The sequence below is a fragment of the Tachysurus fulvidraco genome, chromosome 10, assembly GCF_022655615.1.
Source record: "Tachysurus fulvidraco isolate hzauxx_2018 chromosome 10, HZAU_PFXX_2.0, whole genome shotgun sequence".
NCBI classification, from domain to species: Eukaryota; Metazoa; Chordata; class Actinopteri; order Siluriformes; family Bagridae; genus Tachysurus; species Tachysurus fulvidraco.
In genome coordinates, this window is record NC_062527.1 from 8,416,494 (window position 1) to 8,441,943 (window position 25,450).

Here is a 25,450-nt window from a genome sequence, read left to right on the forward strand (position 1 = left end):
TATATGTGTGTGTGTGTGTGTGTGTGTGTGTGTGTGTGTGTGTGTGTGTGTGTGTGTGTGTGTGTGTGTGTGTGTGTGTGTGTGTGTGTGTGTGCGCGTGCGTGCGTGAAGTGATGAAGTATAAATATTTTCTTGTATTCTATTAAGCTGATTTAATTTAATAAGAAGATTAGATAAAACCTGTCTTGTCAATCTTCTTGATTATTTTTTGTTGTTACTTGCAGAGATCAAGTATGCTCTATAATATAAAACTGATTATTTTCCTTATTAATCTTAACTGCACATGCTGTAGCAGATTGAGAGGACAGCTGAGATGATCATTGGGGTCTCTCTTCCCACTATCATGAACTTTTACACCACAGGCTACATCCGCAAAGCCAACAGCATTGTGGATGACCCCACACACCCCTCACACACACTCTTCACCCTGCTGCCCGTCTGGGAAAAGGTACCGAAGCATTCGGGCCCTCACGAACAGACTGTGTAACAGTTTCTTTCCACAAGCCATCAGACTTCTCAATAACTGAACGGAACTGTGGCAAGCACAATACACACACACACACACACACACACACACACACACACACACACACACACACACACACACACACACACCAACTGTATGGACTGCACAGACCTACACCATATACACACTCTTCCATGATACATTCATCAAACTGTTTATATGCTGTTTTGCACACTGTTTTTGCTCTTTGCAAATGCTGTCTCACATTTCAGTCGATTGCTGTTTTGTGCAATACTTTACAATACCTCATGCAACTGCTGTTACGATACTGTGCTTATCCAAGTATTTCTGCACACACAATATTGATTGAACATACAGTATTTACACTGGTCGGCGCTGTTATTTTTAATTGTCATTTGTGTGATGTCTTGTATTTTTTGTCTTGTCCTGCATTTTATGCATTTTATGTGGCTAGGACTACTTACTAAGCTCTGTCTTTGTTTTATGTAGCACCATGGTCCTGTAGAAACGTTGTCTCATTTCACTGTGTACTGCAACAGCTATATATGGTTGAAATGACAATAAAAGCTTCTTGACTTGACTTTGACTTGATGCTAGCCGTGATTGAAGAAAATGAGCATGGATTTATGCATGCTGTAATTCAAAAGTCCTCTGAAGTTAAAGAAATGGTGGTGGTTTCCCCAGACTACTTCTAGAACATTTGGAATTATATAATATAAAAAAATAAAATGATCTGGATTAAAATCGCTTAGGAGGGACCCAACATGGTCATATATGAAGTGAAAAAAGGGAAGTAAGAGGAGAGAAAGATGCACTTACTGTATAAGCAGAGAAAAAAAACACAGACATACATGGGAGTAAGGTTTTGGATGATCATTTGTTTTGATAAAACTCTTACACTCATCATCACTTCTTTACATGTTAAGGCTTTACAGTCCATGGCACAGGGCCGTTAAGTGATATTGGAGTGGAGACGTTTGAGTCCCTTGAGAAGAAGGAACAGTCTGCGTAGACGTACCAAACATCTCGGTAACAGGAGAGTTTGTGAGTAGTCCATTTTTCTTCAACTCTTTAGAGTAAAGAACGAAGAAAGTCTCAGGAATGGAAATGTCAGGCTTGTCCAGGAGCCTCTTAACCAGGGGTGAAATATCAGCTGGGAACACTCATAAAAAAACATAAAGAATGGAGGTAATTGGAAAGACATAAATAAGTCTAAAATGTTGGCCCTAGAGTATGAGTGTAAGAAAAACCGGATCATGAAGTAGAAGAAAATACAGATGAGGGACATACAAACAAGGGGCCTAAGAGTACACAACATAGAGCAGATTCACAGAAAGACTGCAAACACTAGGAAAAAATAAAAAAAAGGGATAGAAAAATCGACTTTAAACAAGAAACCCAAACAGAGAGAATTTTCAGTCTCCCTTGTTAAAACAAGCCTCAGAGTAATATGAAGAAGAATCAGGAAACTGCAGGAAGCTATAGGCTTCCCAAGGTGGTGACATAAACAGCAAGCAAGTCAAAGATAATGGGAAACTTTTCAACAGATCTATGAAAAAAATCTAAGGCCTCCTGGTAATTATGGGAATTTACATGTGGAAAAATTTGACTGGAGTCAAGTCAAGTCAAGTCTAGTCAAGTTACAGTAAGTCAAGAAGCTTTTATTTTCAATTCGACCATATATAGCTGATGCAGTACATAGTTAAATAAAAACAACTTTCCTCAGAACTACATAAGACAAGACAAAGAGTAAGTTGTCCTAGCCACATAAAGTGCAACGTGTGCAACCTAGTGTAAATAAACAGTGCAAGACAAAAGGCAGTGCAGACGGTCAATACAAAACACTACAAGACAAAAAATAAGATAGGGCCGAACATGGATGTAAGAACAAGGGGAAATGTGTGGTTGATAAGAACAACAAAAATTAAAATATATATAAGGCTATAACCAGTGGAACCTCTGTAAAAGCCGTATGTTTGTGGCACTTGTGCTCCTGGTAACAGCTGGTTTGTTTACTGTCTTGTTCGTCTGCTAAATAAACCAAACTCTTCTGAAACCAGTCAATAAGGAATATTGCCATTCATCCATTATTCATCCAGGGCCTCTGTTTAAAGTTCTTGTTAACACAGAAAGAACACTACAGTATATGAACACAGAAGCTTTAATGAAGAGACATATATAAAATCCTGTCTAACTTTAATTGTGGCAAATCACACATTGCCCTAAATTAGAGAAATAAGAAAAAGCATGTATAGCAAGAGTCTATTTAGACACTGACTGTGTTTTTGTAATGTTCAGAAGAATAAATTTAATGATGCTTTTTTTGTACTGTAATAACGTCATTCACCTGCTGTGCTCACTGCTGACCTTTAGACGTGATCCTCTGGTCAGAAGGTGTTTCATTTTGTGCAGCAGCATGGCATTGACACTAGTTCATATTAATGCACTTGATCTAATATGTCATTATTTCTTTAGTAACATTTCACTCATCGAGATGCTCCAGCAGATACTCCATTTTATTTACTAATAATACACAGGTTTAAGAATAAAACTAAACATTTAATCAGAAATCAAAGAAATCATCTAATTGGTTTCTAAAAGGAGAAGTTTATTGAACAGCTATGTAAGGAGTTTCAGCACTTATTAGCACTTGGTAAAAGCTGGTAACTCTTTTCTGTAATTTATTTAATTAACAAACTTGCCTCACAGACATTTTATAACATTAAATATGACAATAAAAGATTAAAAGCATGACATCATTCTTTAATAAACAAAAAATAAGAATTGTTGGTTAATTGCTATCGAATCCAGTTGGATTCTGTTTACTACACGTGGCCTTTGAGGACAACAACCTCCTAATCAGTACACGATTGTAACATAACACTGTCTGGTGTTTATTACAGTTTATAATCACACCCACCAGTGTCACCCAAATGAGGGTGAGGTTCACTTTTGAGTCTGGTTCCTTTCAAGGTTTCTTCCTCTTCCATCTAAGGGAGTTTTCCCTCACTACAGTCGCCTCAGTGACCTCAGGCTTGTTCATTAGGGATAAATACAAACACATTTAAATACAAGTTTAATACTAATTTTGAACTTTGTATAATAGTAATCTTTGTAGAAATAACTTTTTGTACTATATTTCTTATGTTCTGTAAAGCTGCTTCGAGACAATGTCCTTTGTTAAGTACTATACAAATAAAATTGAATAGAATTGAATTGAACTGACGTACTGTATTAGAGGAATTGAACAATTTTGGATATTCTGTTATAAGATAATGAAAACATTTCCTCAACAGGTGTTTTTATTCCTAATTAATCAAGCTTTTCCTTTACCCATAATCCTCCAGGCTATTAGAAATAAGAGACTTTGTTCATCACTTCATTCTTTCAAAAAATCAACGAAATAAGATGGGAACATTGTGGGAACATGGGATGGGAATGGGAACATTGTTCAAATAAGATGGGAACATTGTGGGAACATGGGATGGGAATGGGAACATTGTTCAAAGCACATAGATTGAGGAATATAATGGGAATGCCACTGTTAAGACAATTAAAATAACATTCTCTCCTCTTCTAAATTATTTTGTCTTTCATTGCTGTGCACAAGGCTGTGCTTTACCAGTAGCATGTAAGAAATACACAATTTTGTTCTTCATATTAGTGGTGAATGGTATAACACATGACCGACAGCTTAATCAGTAAAACCAGGCTCTCAATTAGCCTTCACTTAGAGAGCTAAATTCAATTTGCCCTCACTGAAACCACTGAGCATCTGCTTTGTCTCTCACTGCTTCTTTCGTGGTAGAGATGATGATTTGATTAGAAAATTAAATAAATGACAAATTAATTAAATAGGTTGTCCTTTATGGTGGTGTTGAGAAAAAATGTAATTGCTTGAATACATTTCTATAATGCTGCCCATTTTTTAATCAACTGTCAACTTGTCAAATGTCGTAATCGCGACGCATCGTCCGCTGATAGCAGCCGACAGCTGGCTTGAGTTTGCTGATTACTGTAAGGTTATAGCAGGGTGTTTATGACAGGAGCAGGTATATATGGAAATAGTGTTCACCGATTGAGTATTAGATTCAATTATATTAGAGAGAATCAACACAGCTATTGCCTAAACTAAATAAAATTCTGTTGATTGTTACACATTTACTTATACACTGTATGTAAAAAATAATCATAAAATCAAGTAAATTCAGTGCAGTGCTTTTCACCAACTGTCAGATATTCAGAAATTTCCTTCAACCATTATATTAGTCATTCGATAAATTGTTTGCTAAAAGCTTTGAAATTGTCAAATGAATCATAGTGCAGAAGGGTGTCAAGTACCCAAGTCCATGCTTCTGCATTCAGCAAGATCTGTGGAGTACAGTCATTCTGAAAGCCTCTGCCATTATCATGCGACAGAATAAGCAGACACAATAACCCACTCAAAATGTGCAAGGAAAAAAATCTCGTTTCTGATCTTAAGAACACTTTAAGGAGCACACATGAACAGAAGAAGAAAAGCTGTCATTGTTGCACAGCACGTTACTACTGAGGGATATTTGCAGCTGTTACAAAAAGTCGATGGGATATAATATTAAGCCTTTTACAAATCCAAATCATGGCCCGGAATTGTAGTTAGGAATGCAGAAATCATAACCAACAGGATACAAGCTAATGCAAGTAAAGCAGGGAGAGCGGTCAATACACAAAATCAGAAATCAATACCACGTAAATCAGCAAAACAATACGGCTAAGAAATGAACAAAGGGAAACACAATGGCAATGGCAAAACCTCTGAAGCCATGTGGTGAGAGTGGTAATATTTGTGCCATGTCTTGGGAAATAAATATCTTCTTCTTTCAGCTGCATATTAGATTTGGCACAGGTTTTATGCCGGATGCCCTTCCTGACACAACCCTCCCATTTTATCCATGCTTGGGTCTGGTACTGAGAGTTAACTCTTAAGTGTCTGGGTTAGCTCCCTGCCCGGGAATCAAACCCAAGCCACAGTAATGAGAGCACGGTATCCTGCCGCTGGACCACAGGAGGCCAAAAGCCTTTAAATAAAATTATAGAATTAAACATTTTGGTGAAATATATATAATAATCTTTATTATATATATTTCACCAAAATGTTTCATTAGGTAATTCTATTTAAAGATTTCATTCCAATGTATAATGCCACTGAAAAACACCTCATCGAGTCACAAATCTATTTAAAAAAGACAATATTTCTGCACACTCTAAAGAATTATAAGTTTACAGTGAAAAATGTGTTTTTACTTATGATTATCTAAAAAATGATCTGCATCTTAATCGCAAAGAGCCTTTACAAGAGCTAACCCTTAGGCTGCAGTCTTTCATCCCAGGCAAAGAGGAGACACACTTGATAGTTGATTGGTGCCCAGGATGAACTGATTAAACAGGTGTGACTTCTGCCTGGTTGGAATGAAAGCCTGCAGCCATACCAGCTCTTTCCCTCCACATCACTCTGTCTCAGCAGCTGAGATAAAAGTCTCAGTGCATTTGCACACAAGCCTCGTCATCGTCCCATCCCTCAACTGATCTCACTTCACACTGATATCAGCGGGGAAATAATCGCAGATTAATGCGCTCAGATCTACATTTCTTCTTTATTCATGTTTTTACTAAGTCGTTTCAACATTAAAAAAAAAAACCTGCTGTACAGAGTGTGTACAGAAAACGGAATCTATTCACAGACTCGACTGATTAGACTTTTGTCTATTTCACTATAGTATGCAACTCTTTAAGTTGATAAAAGTGTAACACAATACACGTATTATGGATTTAAGACAACACACAGACTAAATGCATTTAATGCAGCTACACGGCTTGTTTTCAACCTGCCAAAGTTGTCACATACCACCCCGCTGCTGCGATCCCTCCACTGGCTTCCGGTAGCTGCATGCATCAGATTCAAAACCCTGATGCTGGCCTAACAAAGCCAAAAACGGACCAGCTCCCTCTTACCTCAAAGCCCTCATCACTCCTCACACTGCACCCCGCACCCTCAGATGTACCAGCACTGCTCGACCGGTTCCACCATCTCTCAGGGTAAGAGGCAAATATACTACAAGACTCTTCTCTGTTCTGGCACCAAGGTTTTGGAGGTCTGGACAGATGAGTCGCTGGCTATTTTCAAACGACGATTGAAGACCTACTTATTCAGGAAACACTTCAACTAGCACTTCTTTCCCTATCTTTTATCATGCATTTATTAAAACAAACAAACAAAAAAAAACTCTGGTATCTTAAGTATGTTACCTTGCGAACCAGCATTAATGTATCCAGTGATAGAGATTTAAGCACTTACTGTATGTATGTCGCTATGGATAAGGGCGTCTGCTAAATGCTGTAAATGTAAATGTTAATGTAATGCTGAGTTTTTAAAGTGGCTATGTGCATGATCTTTGCAGAAAGACATCAAATTCAAGTAAGAAAAACACACGACAGAGCAAATGGATTACAAAAAGAATCCATTCCAGGGTGTTGTGGTCTGTTTCTGCTCCAAAGTGGAATATTTTCAACACAATCTGAAGTAGGCTATTCCAACTAATACACAACACACTTTTAAACTGATTATCAGTTGTTCTCTCAGTAGCCTCTCTCTTTTTTCTTTCTTTTGAAGTTAATAAGACAAATAAAACTCAGCGTGTTACACAGAAACCCTTAGGCACAAGCTCCTCTTCTCTAAACCCTCTCCTGTGCTGGGAAAGTGCTGACACTTACAAAGCACAGATACACAAGAATTCTACCATAAACTTTAAACGCACGTCTATTAACATAAAGCTTCACCACACCATCAACAGTTATACATTTTTTCATTGTTAAACAACATGTTTTATTATTAGGCCTCGAATATTTGGCACCTCCCCGGTGTGTGAGCTGTTACTATAGAAACAGTAATAGGTTAGAAGAAAAATATTAATATCACTTATTATTTATGTTACAACCGGAAATACTGTCCATGCAGTTATGATTAAATTAACCCACACCTTCTGACCAATCAACTTGCTTTTGTATACATGATAATATTTTAAAAGCCCATGACACACAAGCATTCACTGAACACACAGGGGCGTAGCCATCATTTAAAAAGTGGGGGGGCGAAATGTCTAGTGTTATCTGTTTATTTTTTTTCAGTTAACCCTTGTGTAAATGACAGGTTTTATTTTTAATCATGATTTTTTAATCATGCTTTATATGCGTTATGATTATATATCATTTTTTGACATTTTTATAAAAAAGGAGTGAAGCGTTTTTTTGCCACTTTGAGCTCATCGTAACCGAATGCTGGACCGCCGGTGCGACTCAAGCTACAGTACTGGGGGCGTGTGATGATGACGTGACAAGTGAGTGACTGATTGCCATGAATGTCATGTATAGACTATCTATAACTTTCTTGTCTCTTTGAATTTTTAATCACTCTGCATTTACATACATTGCTCCATTAAAACCTCAACATGTGGTGAACACAACTCTCCACTAAAAAAGTGAGGGGGACGAATTTACTTCTTATAAAAAGTGCGGGGGACATGTCCCCCGCGTCCCCCATGTAATCTACACCCCTGGAACACTATACTAATACTGGTCAAGGCCACCATGCCACCTCCACCAGCCTGGAATGTTGACAAGGAAATTTGGTTCCATGGATTCATGCTGTCGTTGCCAAATTCTGACCCTACCATCTGTGTGACTCGGCAGAATTTAGGATTCATCGGACAAGGCTAATTTTGTTAAGGCTGTGTCCACTGTGGCTCAGCTTTCTGTCCTTGACTGACAAAAGTGAAACCTGACATTGTCTTCTGATGTTGTAGCCCATTCACCTCATGATTAGATGTGTTGTGCATCTTGACATGCTTTTCTGCTCACCACAGTTGTACCAAGAGGATATCTGAGTTACAGTAGCCTTTCTGTCAGCTTGAACCAGTCTGTTTATTCTCTGTTCATTTCTCACATCAACAAGGTATATCTGTCTGCGGACCTGCAGCTCACTGGATATTTTTTCTTTATTGCACCAATCTGAGTAATCTCTGGAAATTATTGGGTGTGAAAATCTCAGGAGATCAGCGGTTATAGAATTACTCAAAACAGCCCATCTGGCACCAACAATCATACTGTACCACGGTCAAAATCACAGAGATCACATTTTTTCTCCATTCTGGTGATTGATGTGAACATCACCCAAAGATGCTGGCCTGATGGTTTATACATAGCACTGTTGGCACACAATTTATTAGATAATCGCATAAAATAAAGAAGTATAGGTGTTCCTATAAAAAAAAAAAGTGCTCAGTGAGTGATTCAGTCATATTCTTTTATAGAGATGAATTACATGCATTTCATTTGGAATTTCACACGATACACCATTAAGCATGAAATTGCTCTTTTGAGAAACACAAAATGACATTACAGATGGCATGATACATTTTTAAAACTGAGAAAATTCAACTTTGATTTTTGTATTTACATTGACATTTCTAATGGAATGATCAGCTTGGTACCTGGGAGTGAGATACCATCCAGGCTGGAGCTGTAGCAGAACCGGACTACAGCTGACGAAGCTCTGATTATACCAAAAAAAAACAATCCCCACCATCTCCTTGCCTCATTAGGCAAAATTAACATTAAGACTTGCTCAGCATTATCTGTCAATAAGACAGACTTAAACATGGATCAATTTAACAGTTTGGCTTAAGAAAATGTGCGTGTGTAAAAGCGTCCTATAACAGACTGGAGAGGCATTGCTGTGTTGACAGAAACAATGTTAATCAGTGGAAACAGGTTGACATATCGTATTTATCTCCTGCTCGGCTCTGGTTTATGGATCGTAACAATGTCTGTCAACCTGGAGAACCCTTTCATGGTGTCCTGAGTTTGTCACTGACTCATCTGGGCAAGTTTTGTTATCTTGATCTCTTGCCAATGCTGATCATGAAGCCTATCACTCAGGTAGATTTAACTGACTTGGGAATGCAGTAACTGACAATTCCTCTGAGCTCTCTTAATGACTTCCTCATTGCCTGCATTACAAAATTAAATATTTATGGTAGCCATAAACACACAAGTGCTCAATTATAAGAACAAGTGACTGGTGATGAAGTGGGTTTAAAAGAGCTTTCGTGGTGTCTACTGTCCAGGAGTGGTGAAACCTGTATTTAGTTCCTCCATGTGTATTTTCTCCATATTTCTCCATCATGTAAAGGAAAAGGAACAGGACAGTGAATATATTTCTGCCCTTTTGTTTGACGTTGCTTGAAGGCAGGAATACTGTTTCATCAAGACTTCATTATAATGAGGTTCTGATATAATGATACATGATATTACTATAACATGAATGTATCAGTCAGGAATATCACATATCATCATCGCAGACAAAATGCAGGGTATGAACATAATGATTATACATGAATAATGTTTCTCGGGTTGGTAAACAGTGAAAATGGTGAGCATTTTGCTCGTTTCTCTTTCTGTATTGAATCAGGACAGGCGAGTCAGAACAGGTGTTTCAGTCATTGTTTCACTTGACAGCGTACATCCATTTCTGCATGCCTCGGTGTCTTGTAATAATACTTTGAGAAAGAAAGAAGCTAGAGAGTGAGCCATCAAATTCAGCTGAAACTGAGAGAAGGCACTGAACAAAAGATCATGCAATATTTATGGCAATTTTGTTATTTCCCCAAAAAGCATGACTAGCGGTGTGCTTGACGAAATGCCTTTGAGTGCCCTCCACTTAGCAGTCATCTTTGGCTCACTAACAGTCCTTCCCTTGACACCCATTTTGCTCTCAAATAAAGGGCACCGAGCCATTAGAGGAAAGGCTAGTGGCCAGGACCAGAGTGAAAAACACCAGCGACAACAGGCAGCGCTTTTGTTTAGATGCCTATTGATATGGAAATTTTGTGAATCAGACTCAAGCCAAGCCAAGCCAAGCAAAAATAAATAAATAAATAAATAAATAAAAAAGGGGTCATTTATGCCAATGGTCACTGCAAACTATAATGCAAATGTAAGAACTTTTCAGAGAATGTGTACAAACATTTCTGCCCATTAGCCTCATTGAGAAAACACTGAGTTAATAGCTTTTGAATAAAAGTCTGCTACACAGTGGAATAATAATGCTCAACGGTGCATAAATCTCCAATCAAATATTTATAAACCCTGTCCAACTGTGCCTCTAGTGTATTGTATCTCAGACACTGAATATGAAAAGAAATATCCATTTGTCCACTTTTTATGAAGCAAAGCCAAACCCTCTGGCATTTTCTAAGTCTATGTGTGTTGTCTGCTCAATTACTGGGATGCATAAACTTTAAGAAATCCACTACAGGTCACTATGATCAAATTTTCTCTCGTCTGACTTAATGAAATTCCGCTTTACTGACCTCACCTAACAGCAGTCCTGCTAGGCAAGAAATAAGCATTATTGACATGGCAGATGCAATTACCCAATTTTACAGTTCTGTGAGAGCAGAAGGAACAAATTATGTACAGCTTGGTATTTTACATTACTGTATTTTTTCTTTTTTTGCTTTATGTTTCCTAGTCATATGCTTATCCTCTGCTTAATTTTATGGAAGACCGAATGGTAAAAAAAACATGCAAAACAAAGAGGCTTGTTTTCTTCCTTATTTGGGTTAAAAGCAAAACATTCTGGAGCCAGACACTGCCAGAAATATATATGTATATGTATGTATGCAAATGACTCCAGATGACTTGTGTTTGTCAGTAAATATCTACAGAGCAGCAAAGGGAATCTAAGTGTATTTTTGTTCCTTTCTCCGCCATATTATTCCTGTTCTGTACTAACAAAGAGTAGGATACCTGTTCTAAATTAAGCTAAGTACACGCACAAGGACAATGAAGCATATTTTATACAGTACAACATATGGTGGAAAACTAAAACACAAAAGGGCCTTTATTGGCTTAGAATAATTATTTGCTTGTGACCTCACTCCACTTGTTTTTGTTTAAGTACTGTATAAGTTTGGCTTGGTTATTATTACTCAACCTGGTTTTAGCTGTATGTACTGTAAAAGCAGACAGTGTGACCAATGACTCAGACTGACCGAATGAATAAATGACTGTCTATGAGAGAATTGACTGTAGAGAAAATGTACAGTACATTTATGAGTACACTTATTATAGATGGCATACTGTACATAAACTGACAAATATAAAATATCCAAAAGATTCATTGTCTTTTAAAGCCTGGTGTGTTAAACAATGGTTGCAAGACTACATTTCAGGCTTTTTTCATTGAAAAAAACGTATTAAAATTTTTTTTAATACGTTGCATTTATTTTAACCACAGTCATGGATTTTATGCCAAATTGCCTGCTCAATCTAGATATCAAATTCTCTGACATTATCCTTCAGTAGAATCTCTAGAGGGAATTTTTACTCTAGGTAGACCTTCAATATTTATATATCAAAAAGCACTGACACGACCGGCCCCAGATATTACTTTGCTGATCTTTTCCTCTTAGTTCTGGATTTCAATTTTTGGGTTTAGTTCCTGCACTAAATAAAGCCTAATTAATTTATTTAAGCAACAAACACTGCAGCTGACACTAAGGTTATTACAAGGCTCTCGCTTTCCCATTTTTCTGCAGTCGTTCAGGAGTACCTGCTGTGCTGCAACCCCCAGGCTGCCCATATTACTGCTGTGTTATTAACTTTGTGTCATGGGGTTATACCTGCTCCTGCATGCAAACCATATCGCCGCTCCGTATTATTTGGAACATCTCATATAAAGCACATGCCTGTATCACTCCATTGGCTTCTACTGCTTTATCTACAAAATTCTATTACTGTTCCAGTTTTTTGTCATGCACAACCCAGTTAACAAAGTAGTGAAATAACACCAGTGATGATGAAATCGAATAAAGTGAAATATAATCTATAAGTCTTTACGACCTAATCGAAGTGGGGATTCAACGCTGATCGTAACACAGCTGGCTTTAGCACATTTATTACTGAGTGGCAGGCAGCAAATAAAGCTTAAGTGCACGAGTAACAGATGTTCGTGCTCTTTGCATGCCCAAGTATATTCCATATGATTGTTACTTTGTGAGATTCTTCTCTCATCATTAAGCTGACACATCTTATAAGATTTGCCCTATTTGCAGGCATCTGGCATACAGACTATGCAAAGTAAAGTGCTGAGTGCAATGTAATGAATGCAACACTAAAGCAAAATCACACTTCCTGCTCCCTGTCAGCTCTGTGGTTCAGCTCTAAAACACACACCAGCATCTGACATTCCAATAACATCACATGTCGTATATTTGGCATATTTGGAATGATAACTGATGCAGGTGCACACAAATTTATATTCAACACACCTACACATACACATTGCTCTAAATTCAAGGACTAGCAAGTCGCCAGTGTTGAACAGATGTTCAGAGGCTTTCTTTCTCTAATCTCTCCCTCTAACTCTCTCTCTCTCTCGCTCTCTCTCTATCTTTCTCAGGTGGTGATGAACCAGAGTTCTTGCTGAATCAGCTCTCTGTCCCACTGTATGATTACTCCACAGAGCCAGACAGGATTGGATAAAAATGAATTTACCCAGTCCTCCTAAAACTCAATCTCAACCTGATAATACAATCACTTCGATCCAATGCTGCCCTTCAATTTGCAGAAGGCTACAGAGGTGTTAAAAAATTTCTTACTAGTCAAATGTTGAACAAATGGACTACGCCAATTTCAGCTTGGCTTCACTTTGCCTTATCTAGTTGCTTAGCATGTGTGAAGGATTTGCTAAAAGTAGCTGTATCCTGAAGAAAATCCCAGAATCAGCTTGGGTTATTTTCTTTTGTAGAATTGAGAACTCTGTACTCAGCACATTGTAGCAATCTGCAGACAACTGCTCGGTGTATCGAAGACTTCAGTGTGTGTGTGTGTTTGTGTGAGAGTGTGTGTGTGAGAGTTTTCTCTGTGTAGGCTTAGCCAGACTGAATTTCTCACTGTCCGTTTTAGTTACATGACAAAAGAACATCTTTCTTCCACACTTTAATGATCGCCTCCCACTCACCTCCTTTAAAGAATAGAAGATAATAATCAGAGTATCTGTGTGTGTGTGTGTGTGTGTGTGTGTGTGTGTGTGTGTGTGTGTGTGTGTGTGTGTGTGTGTGTGTGTGTGTGTGTGTGTGTGTGTGTGCAGCTGACAGAAGCATCCGTCTGCAGTGAAGTGTTCTGAACAACTACATGTAGTTTGAAGAGAGAAACAGCGATAGAGAAATGAGAGAGAGAGAGAGAGAGAGAGAGAGAGAGAGAGAGAGAAAGAAAGAACAGAATCAGGGATCACTGGGGACTGATGTGTTGCATCCACAGCTATGTAATTATTCTTGTTATGTCAAATAACCATGCCAGAACAATAACCACACAATCACAAAAGACCACCGGACATTCATTGCTTTCTACAGCGCTGCCGATGCAGAAAGAAGAACAAGGGAGAGAGAGAAAGCAAGCAGTTTATGTATAGAAAGAGAGGAGCGTTCACTTCTCTCCCTGTTGTGTACAACGAGCTGCTGTATTCCTTATTTAAACAAGAAGGACTGAAAAAACAGGTTTGTTCCTTTCAAAGCTTTTGTCCACACAAAACATATATGCATGGCTCTAATACGGTATGTGTGACCTTAATTTCTAGTCTTCTGCAGCACAAATAATAATAAAAATACAAATAAAAGCTGGGATAAACCAGTCCTGAGTATGACTGAATACCGACAGCCACAGAGATGAAGTACAGACTCATCTACAGAGACCCAGACTATCTTAGTTAAATAAATAGAAAATATTGAAGAAAACAACAACAATGAAATAAAAAAAAACAATGCAAAAGAACAAAGAAACACACAAACATACAAACAAACAGTTTCTTACAGAATGCTAAAACTGAATTCAATAGAAAAGGCAACAGATATTCAAATCCAGTAATATCTCAATTCTAGATAAATTATTACTGTTTGTGGAAAACAAAGTGTGCTTTACACATCAGCACAGTACATCCTCACCTGCCAACCTTATAGAACTCTCTCTGTCTCTGTCTCTCTCTGTCTCTCTGTCTCTCTGTCTCTCTGTCTCTCTCTCTTTCTCTCTCTCTCTCACACACACACACACACACACACACACACACACACACACACACTACACTACACTTACCCTTACTATACTTGAGATAATTATTAATGCAGCTAATTAAAGTGAGGCCTATACATATATTTAACCCCTTAAACTACACACACACACACACACACACACACACACACACACACACACACACACACACACACACACAATATATGTGTGTGTGTGTGTGTGTGTGTGTGTGTGTGTGTGTGTGTGTGTGTGTGTGTGTGTGTATCTAATTTATTTTTTTATATTTTTATTCATTGACATTAGTTTTCATGCATAAATTATTTAAAAATATGCAGGTTCTTGTGGATAATATTTATTTCCTAGCATGGCATTTGAATTTGAAATTTTTGGCACTTTTCCTAAATAAAATATATATGTTACAAATTAAAATGATTGCCCATTTACTGGTATACATTTTGGTTTAGGGTTGTTAAAATCGTTTAAGAAAAATTCGATCTTAAATTTAAAAATATATTTTAAAATGATTGTTTTCTCTGTGCTAAAAAAATCCATTTCATGGATTACTAAAATTCCAGATGGTTTGTAAATAAATACCAGAAACCCACTCCACGGAAAATGGCAAATAGTCCAGAGAGTAACAAAAATCTGAATACAGTTTTATGTAAAATTATAGTAAAGGTTTTGACCAATTGTACATGTGTGTAAACACAAGAAAGAGTTAAAAAAAAAAGCTGCAGCTACTGAGAAAAACCCGTCTCCATGTGTGAGGATCAGCCAAATGCTCCCACAAGGTCAAAACTGTCAAATATTTCTACCCTGGTGGTGACATTTGCTCCCCACTATGATAAAAACCATGTCCACAAACCAAGTGTGTGTGTGTGTGTGCGGGTGTGTGTGCGTGTGTGCGTGTGTGTGTGTGTGTGTGTGTGTTGTGTGTGTATATATGTTAAGTATGTATCCATTTCTCCTTCATCTTTTTTCTTCTCCTTCTTCTTTTCCTTGTCTTATTTGTGTTCTATTTTCTGATTTCTGTTTTAATTTTTCACTCGTATTAGCTGCAGCTGTAGCAGTGCATCATTTTAAGTTTATTTACCATTCTTCACACACTCTGTGTTATAATCTTTGACAACACAAATGTGACAGGGTACAAATGTAACAGGAATGCACTTGAACTTGAGGCACTGTATACTCTAGCGTACCTCTGAGAGCAAAACCGAGCTAAAGATATTCCTACTATATTTTTTGACATTTTCCTGTTTAGTTTTCTGTATTCGAGTCTGTCTGCGGTATAGAGGAAGTGTACAGAGGAGAGTGTGTTCAGCCACAGCCTTGCTTTACTCACTCTACGTCCTAATTCCAGTTTATTTTTTCCTGCATCTGTTTTCTCTCCTGTATTAAACTGACTGCAATCTATCTACTTTACACTTTTTTTTTCACACTGAAAGAATAGATAAAAGGAATGGATTCCAACAATGGTTTCTCAACCCATTGATAAGACAGATTGCTAGCGGGCGTGCAAAACTTTGCTGGCAACTTGAGGTGCGTATAGCAAAAGCGATTCGATTTCAGTTTGACGGATTCCTGCTCTAATACTGCTCCCTGTTTGCTGTGAACTATTGAGCCAACAGCTATTAGACTAAGTGTATTGACATATTTAGACAGCATCCATGTTCCTGAACACTTTTTGTTGTGTTGAGGCTATGCATTGTTTTTAGCAGAAGGCTATGAGAATATATATCTAAGCAATGCTATATACTTTGAATGATGGCTGAAATTGAATTCCTGACATGGAAACAAATAGTCTCATAAATCTGTAGAGGAACGAACGTCTTGCGTAACATAAGATGGAAAAAAATCCTAATCAATATTCACTTTTATTAGACAGAAGGCAATAATGTGCTCTTACCTGTGCACTTCTTAGGGCTTCCAGGGCGCTTGCCGTGCATTCCCAACTTGCATCCAAAGTTTTCCTCCCAGAATTCAGCAAACCACACATTCCTCCTGTTGTTCGACAAGCTGCGACTTCTGAAATACCTATCAAAAGCTGGGGGAGAGTGTAAGTGATACTGGAATATATGAAAAATACTCAATAACCTTTAACCGTATAAAAATATCCATTCAATCCCGTCATGCACAAATATGGCATTCATTTATCTTCTTGTAATCATTAAACATATAATTTCTACATTTCTATTAATCGTTGGTCATAATATCTACGATTACCCCGACATCAATGTACCTTCCACTGAAGCTCTTTTAGGCAGAATAGTAATGGCTCCCTCAGACACATTCTCCTGCTGATACACTGGGGAGATTTTTGAGCCCCAGCTGTCAGAGCCCACCCAAAGAAAGTGATTTGTCTGATTGTTTCGATTAGCAGCATCAAGAACACGTCTGAAATGTAGACAAGACAGGACTAATGTTCGCTACAGCTAAAGCAACTTTCTACATTTTTCAAAGAAACACATTCAGTTCAAAAGAACACACAAGAACTGCATTTCTTACATCATTAATCTAAATACAGTCTTCACGTATTGGAAAATCAGTTCGTTCATTTGTTCATTCATCTACAGCAAGTGCTTTATCCTTGTCACAGTCACAGTGGTTCCAGACCCTATCAGTGAAAACAGTGTGTGAGGCAGTAAGATAACCTACATGGGATGCAAGTCTATTTCAGGGCAACATGCACACACATATGCACTAAGGGCATTTAGAGTCACCCGTTCAACTACCAGCATGTTTTTCTGAGGTGTGAAGAAAAAACACAACCAAAGGAGATCATATGTCGGATTCTGGAGCTGTGAAGTGGCAATCATGCCTCTGTACCACCATGCACCATCCTAATGTTTTATTCATGCTGTTTATTCAATACAAGCAAAGATTTGTTTGTATTGAACACACACACACACACACACACACACACACACACACACACACACACACACACACACACACACACACACACACACAGACAAACCAATTTATTAGGAACACCTGTACACCTATTAATTCATGCAAAGGTCTAATCAGCATTAGCAGCATGAAAGCAGATATCATGTAGATGCGAGCCAACCTTCGGGTAATGTTCACATCAATCATCAAAAATGGGGACAAAATGTGGTCTTAGTTACTTTGACTGTGGTATGATTGTTGGTGCTAGATGGGCTGGCTCGAATATTTCTATAACTGCTGATCTCCTGAGATTGTAACACACAACAGTCTCTACAGTTTCTCAGAATTGTGCCCTAAAGTAAAATAATCGGGTGAACGCCTTGTTGATAAAAAAAAAAGACCAGAGATAAATAGTCAGATTGGTTCAAGCTTTTAGGAAGGATATAGTAAATAAAATAGTTTAAAAACATGATAAGCAGAAAAGGATGTGTTTATGTGTGAATAGTCTTAGATGATAGTGATGCTCTTAAGATCAAGAATCAACTCTCTTTTCAATATTAAGTGTTGGATTTTTAATAATTGTTTTTCTTTTCCTATAAAGTCTTTTTCCTTGGGATTTTTTTAAATTAAGATTTCAAATATTGAACCCACCTTTTGTACCCATGTCTGCTGTGGATTACTGGACAATAACTGAAGCCAGGTTTAAGGAATGGGAATAAAATAACAAAGAGGCGTACCTGATATCATCCTCATTTGCAAACATGATAATAGCACGAGCATTGGGAGTCTCGAGCAGTCGTGAGATGATCTTGTCAAACTCTCCAGGTCTGGGTTCTCTGGGGATCTTCAGAGATTGTGCAATGCACACACCACCTGAGGGAGAAAGTGGCAAAGGTAGGAGAGAGAGAGAGAGAGAGAGAGAGAGAGAGAGAGAGAGAGAGAGAGAGAGAGAGAGAGAGAGAGAGAGAGAGAGAGAGAGAGAGAGAGAGAGAGAGAGAGAGTGGGCAAATGCGAGAGAATGATGTGCACAGGAAAGAGAGAGTGGAGGCAGACAGGAGGTTGTGAGGGAGTGTAGGAGGAAGAGAGAAGGGGAGATAATGGAATGTTGAGAATAAAATTGTGTAAGATGAGAGGCATAGAGAGTGACAGCCACAGACAGGAAGAAAGGATGAAAGAGATATAGAAACAGAGACAGAGAAAGACAAAGAGACAGGAAGGAGACAAGAGAGGAGAGCGAGAGGGAGAAAAAGGGACAGAGACAACCTCAAAGTCTGATTCCATCACAACAAGGGCACCAGGCAATCCAAATTAGATACAGGGAAAGATGAACAAATATATTCAGTGTTATCTTTGCTACCCAGAAAAAATGTGTTTAGATCCAAATAACATCTGATAATGCCACCTTGCCCAAGGTGTTTGGGAACATAACATTTTTACCTCCTAATTTACACAGTCTAATGCAATTCTAACAGACTGAAACGCTACTTTATAATAAATTGAAGCTACAGAAAACGTTCACAGACGTTCTTCTCAACATTAATCCTGCATATCAATCCATATCAACAAAGGTGGGACAAATCTCCAAGTTAAATCACTATACTACCCTTTAAAAATATGGATGGTTGTGTAAGACAACCATGATGTGTTTAACAAAAGTTAGAAAAGAAGCACTTTTCAGTAAAACTATATGGATGTACAAGACTGTGCTGTCTTTTTCGTAAATTTACATATACAGTATGATGGAAAAGGTACACCATGGAAAGTCCACCACCAGGCCACTAGAGGTCACCCTCCCAAACTTCTTACTTTGTTGTTCCACTTACTTCCTGCATTTTTGCACACTTGTATTGTGTACCTCCTGATTAGTTCCCCTAGAACAGCTGGCTTTCCTTCTGTATTTGCTGATGTTTCTTACTGTGTGTGATTTGTATCACTATTGCATTTCTCCTTGCTGTGGCCTTGCCTCGCTCGCAGTTACTGTCTTGCTAGGTTTAGTTCTTATTCTGTTTTGCTTGGTTTGGTAGTGTTTTAATTAAATAACCATTGTCTGTGTTTTTCCTCCACATCAACGTATAATATATTTCATGAATGTACAAGAAAATCCTATATTCAAGGATTTGATTCATTTATATGACAGAAAACTGGATAGACTTTCACTATGTTATAATCATTTATCACCCATCTATATTGCAAAAAATAAATAAACAAATAAATAAATAAATAAAGTCCTCAATCACAACTCACATACATTAAATACATTATAATACATTTTATTTGTTTGTTGTTATTCTTATTTTTCTCTTTTGAGTGACCAAGGATTTAAAAAATTGTGCTTTTTTGATAGATATAAACCATTGATTTGTTCTCCTTTCTAGATGTCAGAAGAGCTACCTGTAGCTCCATAGGGTTATTGTTACACTTGGTTGTCAAATATGTGAATCACACCAATCACTAATGAGGCAGGAATCAGGGGAGAGGACTACTAATCCAGAGTTTACCAAATGGACTAGGTTTAAATATACTGTACCGTATTTTCCGCACTATAAGTCACACCGGATTATAAGGCGCAGTCTCAATTACGGGTCTATTTCTGTACTTAACCCATACATAAGGCGCACGGTATTATAAGGCGCATGCTAAAACATACGGCCCACAAAAAAGGTAACGGAAGCAAAACAGTGTTTAGTTGAACTTTATTCTACTGTTTAACTATACACACACATTATTTTTTAATCAATCTTCTCCCACAAATCCATCAAAGTCCTCACCTACCAGAGGCGTGGCGGAGGTAAGAGTACGTACTGTACGTATTACGTAATGTTCTCTGATTGGTTTATCGCTGCCAGCGTACGTAGTGTACGTATTACGTCCCTGTGTCAGCAGGAAATGGTCCGACAGTCAATCAAGTGGAGCGTTTACTAAAGTCACACAACATTTTTACAGATTTTGGAACTCAGTGCACACATAAGGCGCACCGGATTATTAGGCGCACGGCCGATTTTTGAGAAAATTTAAGGCTCTTGGGTGCGCCTTATAGTGGGGAAAATACGGTACTCTATGGCCACTAAGATCCTGTTTAATAGCAAATCAATTGCAAATAAATCTAATAAATTTCCCCCAAACAAAGGCAAAGTGTATGTATACAGTGTACATATAATATATAACACTTTCTATTATATGATATCGTATAATAAAAATTGTTCTATACATCATATGTACACTGTATACTGTACACACTGTATACATACAGTGTGTGTGTGTGTGTGTGTGTGTGTGTGTGTGTGTGTGTGTGTGTGTGTGTGTGTGTGTGTGTGTGTGTCTGAAACCAGGCAACACTGCTTACAGGAAATTGGAACACATCTGCTGTGTTGAACACAACTGTACTATGGTATGTCTAAAAAAAACTTCTCAAAACAATCTGCCTATTATGGGCTTACTCTTGAAATACAATAGATTGTCACCTTTAGTAGAGTTCGAACTTAAGCAGCTTTACGCATTACTTTATTCTGACAAATACATTTTTCTGGGTCAAGCTTTGTGTCCGTTGTATTCTGTAATCAGTTTTACTCTACTGTTATATTCGAGATTATTTTAAATTCTGTCACCTAATGTGTTATGACGTTTGTGTGTGTGCGTATACACACCAGGTGGGGTGGCAAACCTCTTGCCTAGCACAGCAAAATGTCTGTGGAATGGCTGTTCATGCACCCACTTTTTGTTTCCAGCTACATTCTCATTTAAACTTTAATCATCTACCAGAAATTAGCATCATTTTAAAATTAAGATTGAAGCACAACTTTAAGAAGCAAAAGTAGTCAGAACCAGAACAGAAATGAAAAGCCAGGATGAAACAGGTAAATATTAAACATGAGACGTACGTAGCTGTGATTTCAGATGAGTGGGTTGTTGCTAATCTATGCCTGTACACTAATGTGACTTAAAAATTAATTGGTGATGATAACAATAGGTCTCCATGTTACGTGTCAGTAGAAGCAGATTATAGCTTGTTATTAAAAATGATTATAACAGATCATTAGCGTGTCAAAAGAAAATGGTGACTACAAGTTGTATTTTGTACTCAGAAATAATTTGAACTGTTGTCCACTTAAAAAAAATAATGAAATGAAACGAATCAATATAAAAAGATACAACACGATATGTTACAATATATGGATAGTGTCTGAATTAAAAAATGTAGTTTGTTCTGACTAATGAAAACACTCTCTTGCTCCGTTTTCTCCAGAAACACACTCTCGCTCCAATTTATTACAATTATTCATAATTTCCTCCCTATTTTGGAGACAGGGCAGTCTTCAGTGTTAAACCTCAGGCTACTGTAACTCTTCTTCATCTCCCTAACACTCTATTACACTATTAGCTTTCTACTGTCTGCTTTAAACATCCATCTCACCATTGAAGCCTATCTCTGCTTGTTACAAGTCCATTTAATGAACAGCTGTGAGGTCTCCGTTCTCTCAGTGCAATTTTACTGCACCTTTATTGGTTGCTTTTCCTCAGCCAGTGATTACACTGAATAGATAGCCACCTTTCAAGGATAACAGCCAATCTATGTGTCTAAGCAGGCTCGTCCGCCAGTGTTATTCTTCTTTGTTTTTCGTCTCAGTCATCATTATGCAAGAGGGTTGCTATTACAGCTGTAATGTTTGCTGAGCACTAACCCATTTTAAGATGTGTGATATGTCCTTTGGGATTTGTGGACTAAACAAAAAAGTCATTTGTATAATCTAGTTGAATGAATGAACTGCTTCTGGTCCAGTCCTCGGTTGTGCCCTTGGCAAGCTACTGCCGCATGTCTCACCCACTTATTTAAACTTGAGAGGCACATCTCTAAGCCTGCCTGTCACTCGTCACAGCTTTTATATCTGCTTATGTAACTCAAATGTTGCACATGTAGCTGCAAGGCTCCACCACAGTGCCATATGTCAGAGCAATATCAGTGTCACAACATGTACAACACTGCTGCAGGCACACTGTTCTTTATTAGCATGCATGCCACAGCCAACTATCTACAAACCTACCAAAAACCTATACGAAATTAGAAGCAATCTGTCTGTCCTCAAGTCAAGCATGTTTCTCCTAATTTCCCATGAGCCTGAACAAGCTGACAATGTCCACACTTGAACACACAGTTGCAAGGTTTACAATTCAATGAGTTATGATTAACTCTAAATTTGATTAAGGGTCATGCAATTAGGAAACATGCCTTGTTCAGTGGTAGACAAATAATTGTGCCTTGTTTGAGAGTCAGGGGTGAAAAATACTTGATTGCTTGAAAATACTGATTACTCACTCCCACTCTTTCAGTAACTGCTTTACCCTAGTCGAATTGGAGGAGTCGAGGTGGAGTGGGAGCCAGGAGGGTCACCAGTTCATCATCATGCACACTACGTTCACAAACTCATTCATAGCTAGGGAAAATTAATCATAGACAATCAGTCTACCAGCAAGGAAACCAGGAAGAACCCAGAGAACCCAAAGGAAAACCATGTGAACACAAGAACATACACAGAAACCACAAATAGAGAGGAACCCAAGAACAGGAGCTGGGAGCTTTGAGGCAACAATGTTTATGTTAATATAAATCATCGTATCATTTATTATTTAATCGTCAAGCATTCTTTACTGTGTAAAAATTAAAATGTATAACTTATGAAAATGATAAACTATGATAATTACGCATAACATTTTCCCTCAGGAGATCAATAAAGTAAATACATCTATTAATTAGTCTGTCTGTCTATCTGTCTGTCTAAAAATGAGAAAAGCCATACAGATTTATTTTTCCGTGAACATCATACAGGATAATATGTGGTTGTGAACTGTTTAATGTCTAATAATGGAAAAAAAAAATTCCCATTATTATACATTAAACAAATAATTAATGATTAAATAGAAATAATTAATGATTTTTTTGCCTTTAATAGACATACAGTAAATAATTCATGTTGATTTCAAAAGGATGCACAGAAGGAACAGAAGGTCATCAGATAAGAGGCCAAATACTATCAACCAAAACCACATGTCAATACATGTCACAGTGGCAAACACCCGGCACTTATTCTGTTTCACCAAGCATGTTGATTGCTTCTTTTTTTTTTTTTTTTTTTTTTGAGTACAGTGTACAGGCAGAAACAAGGCACATTTCTGGAACGAGCAAGACATGTGCTACAAGATGATCTCTTGTCTTTCTCAGGCACACACACAAAATAGCCATCTTGCAAAAGCTTGTTAGGCAGCGTGGGAGCAGAGAGCTTTGTGTTTAGCATGTAAACACCAGCGACCGTTCAATGCCGTAACCTGCACAAGCCAGCGCACAAACATGCTTACAAGATCATGAATGCAACATAAAAAAAAAAAAAATGCACACAAGCAGAGACTCAAATGATTACACAAACATTGCTGTGTTCAGTAGAACCATATTCCATACTGAAGAGCACACCCACACGATGCGTTATATACAAATACAGCACATCAGTGCAGTTATCTAAAAAAAAAAGCAGAATTTGTCGCTTCTTTTAATGATAATCAAAAGAGCCACTATATATAAAATTGACATCCATCCAACATATAGTATATAATATATAGTGATAAGCAATAACAAGAACAGAATTTAAGCCACAGAATTTACTTTTTTCTCCCTCACTCGGAACACTGAGCTATGTTTATAGTGGCACTGAAAAACTTTTCCAGCAAGAAACTGACAGCATTTGCCATCATAAATCGCAATGTTGCCCGAGGAAGACTGGCATCTTTGAAGTAGAGAGACGGCAAGTTAATGCCACAGTGAAGACGAACCTCTTCCTGCTTCTGCCTCAGATTAAGCGCTAACACCTAATTGCTGTGGAAAGCTGTATTTGGTGTAGAAGAGACACACTGCTGGGGTGAAAATGCATTTCTGTGATAGCGTTTTGCATTTAGATATTAAAATGACATCAGTATTCAATAAGGAACCGGTAAAATATGCAGCATAAATTCTTCATATCACACATTGCTATTCAGACCTCAGGCATAACTAGAGTCACAAGCGTTATTCAGAGAGCTGGGCAAAGTTACGCACTCAGGGAGGAGTGAATAAAACAGAGTCGTGTTTGAGTTACACCTGATTCTGACTTTGAGCTTAAGTCTATATTTCTTGTGTGATCTGCATCTGCTCAAGGGAGTAGCAGTATTAAATCCAGTGCTACTGTCAGAAAGTTGGATGGAACTACAGGATGTTACATAAAAATGTAAGAAAGGTTTTGGACTTCAAAACACTCAGAATAGCCATATAATGCCATTCCAGGCCTACGGTATATTAATAAACATGCTTTAACAACAAAAAAGTTAAAGGAAGCTTCGTCTCAATCAGAGTCATTGCTTATCTTAAAGACTAAATGTTTATGGTATAAAATTCATTCATTCATTCATTTTCTAACGCTTATCCGAACTACCTCGGGTCACGGGGAGCCTGTCATTGGGCATCAAGGCAGGATACACCCTGGATGGAGTGCCAACTCATCGCAGGGCACACACAGACTCTCATTCACTCACGCAATCACACACTACAGACAATTTTTCCAGAGATGCCAATCAACCTACCATGCATGTCTTTGGACCGGGGGAGGAAACCCACAAGGCACGGGGAGAACATGCATACTCCACACACACAAGGCGGAGGCAGGAATCGTGCTAACCTTTAAGCCACAGTGCCCCCATGGTTAAAATTATGAACTGCATTTACTAAGTTCAAGCCCCAGCACTAACAAGCTGCCACTGTTGGGTGCCTGAGCAATGCCCTTAACCCTTTTTGTTCCTGGGCGCTGTACCATAGCCGACCCTGCACTCAGTCCCTGATTTCCAGTTGTGAAATGTCAAGAAAGAAGTCCACTGTACTGTAATGTATATGTGACAATAATTGTCTTCCTCTTCTTCTTCTTCTTCTTCTTC

At 38.0% G+C, this 25,450-nt stretch overlaps 1 protein-coding gene across 3 annotated transcripts in view; it reads right to left on the minus strand.

Annotated features, from left to right (window-relative positions):
• grm8b (glutamate receptor, metabotropic 8b) overlaps window positions 1-25,450 on the minus strand; it is a 124,560-nt gene that overhangs the window by 22,082 nt on the left and 77,028 nt on the right. For all 3 annotated transcript variants that reach the window (XM_027173282.2, XM_027173280.2, XM_047819705.1), the window contains exons 4-6: window positions 18,241-18,376; window positions 16,851-17,005; window positions 16,518-16,655 (exon numbers count right to left, since the gene is read on the minus strand). In XM_027173282.2, coding sequence (XP_027029083.1) covers window positions 16,518-16,655; window positions 16,851-17,005; window positions 18,241-18,376 — 429 coding nt within the window. The remainder of the gene's footprint in view (window positions 1-16,517; window positions 16,656-16,850; window positions 17,006-18,240; window positions 18,377-25,450) is intronic.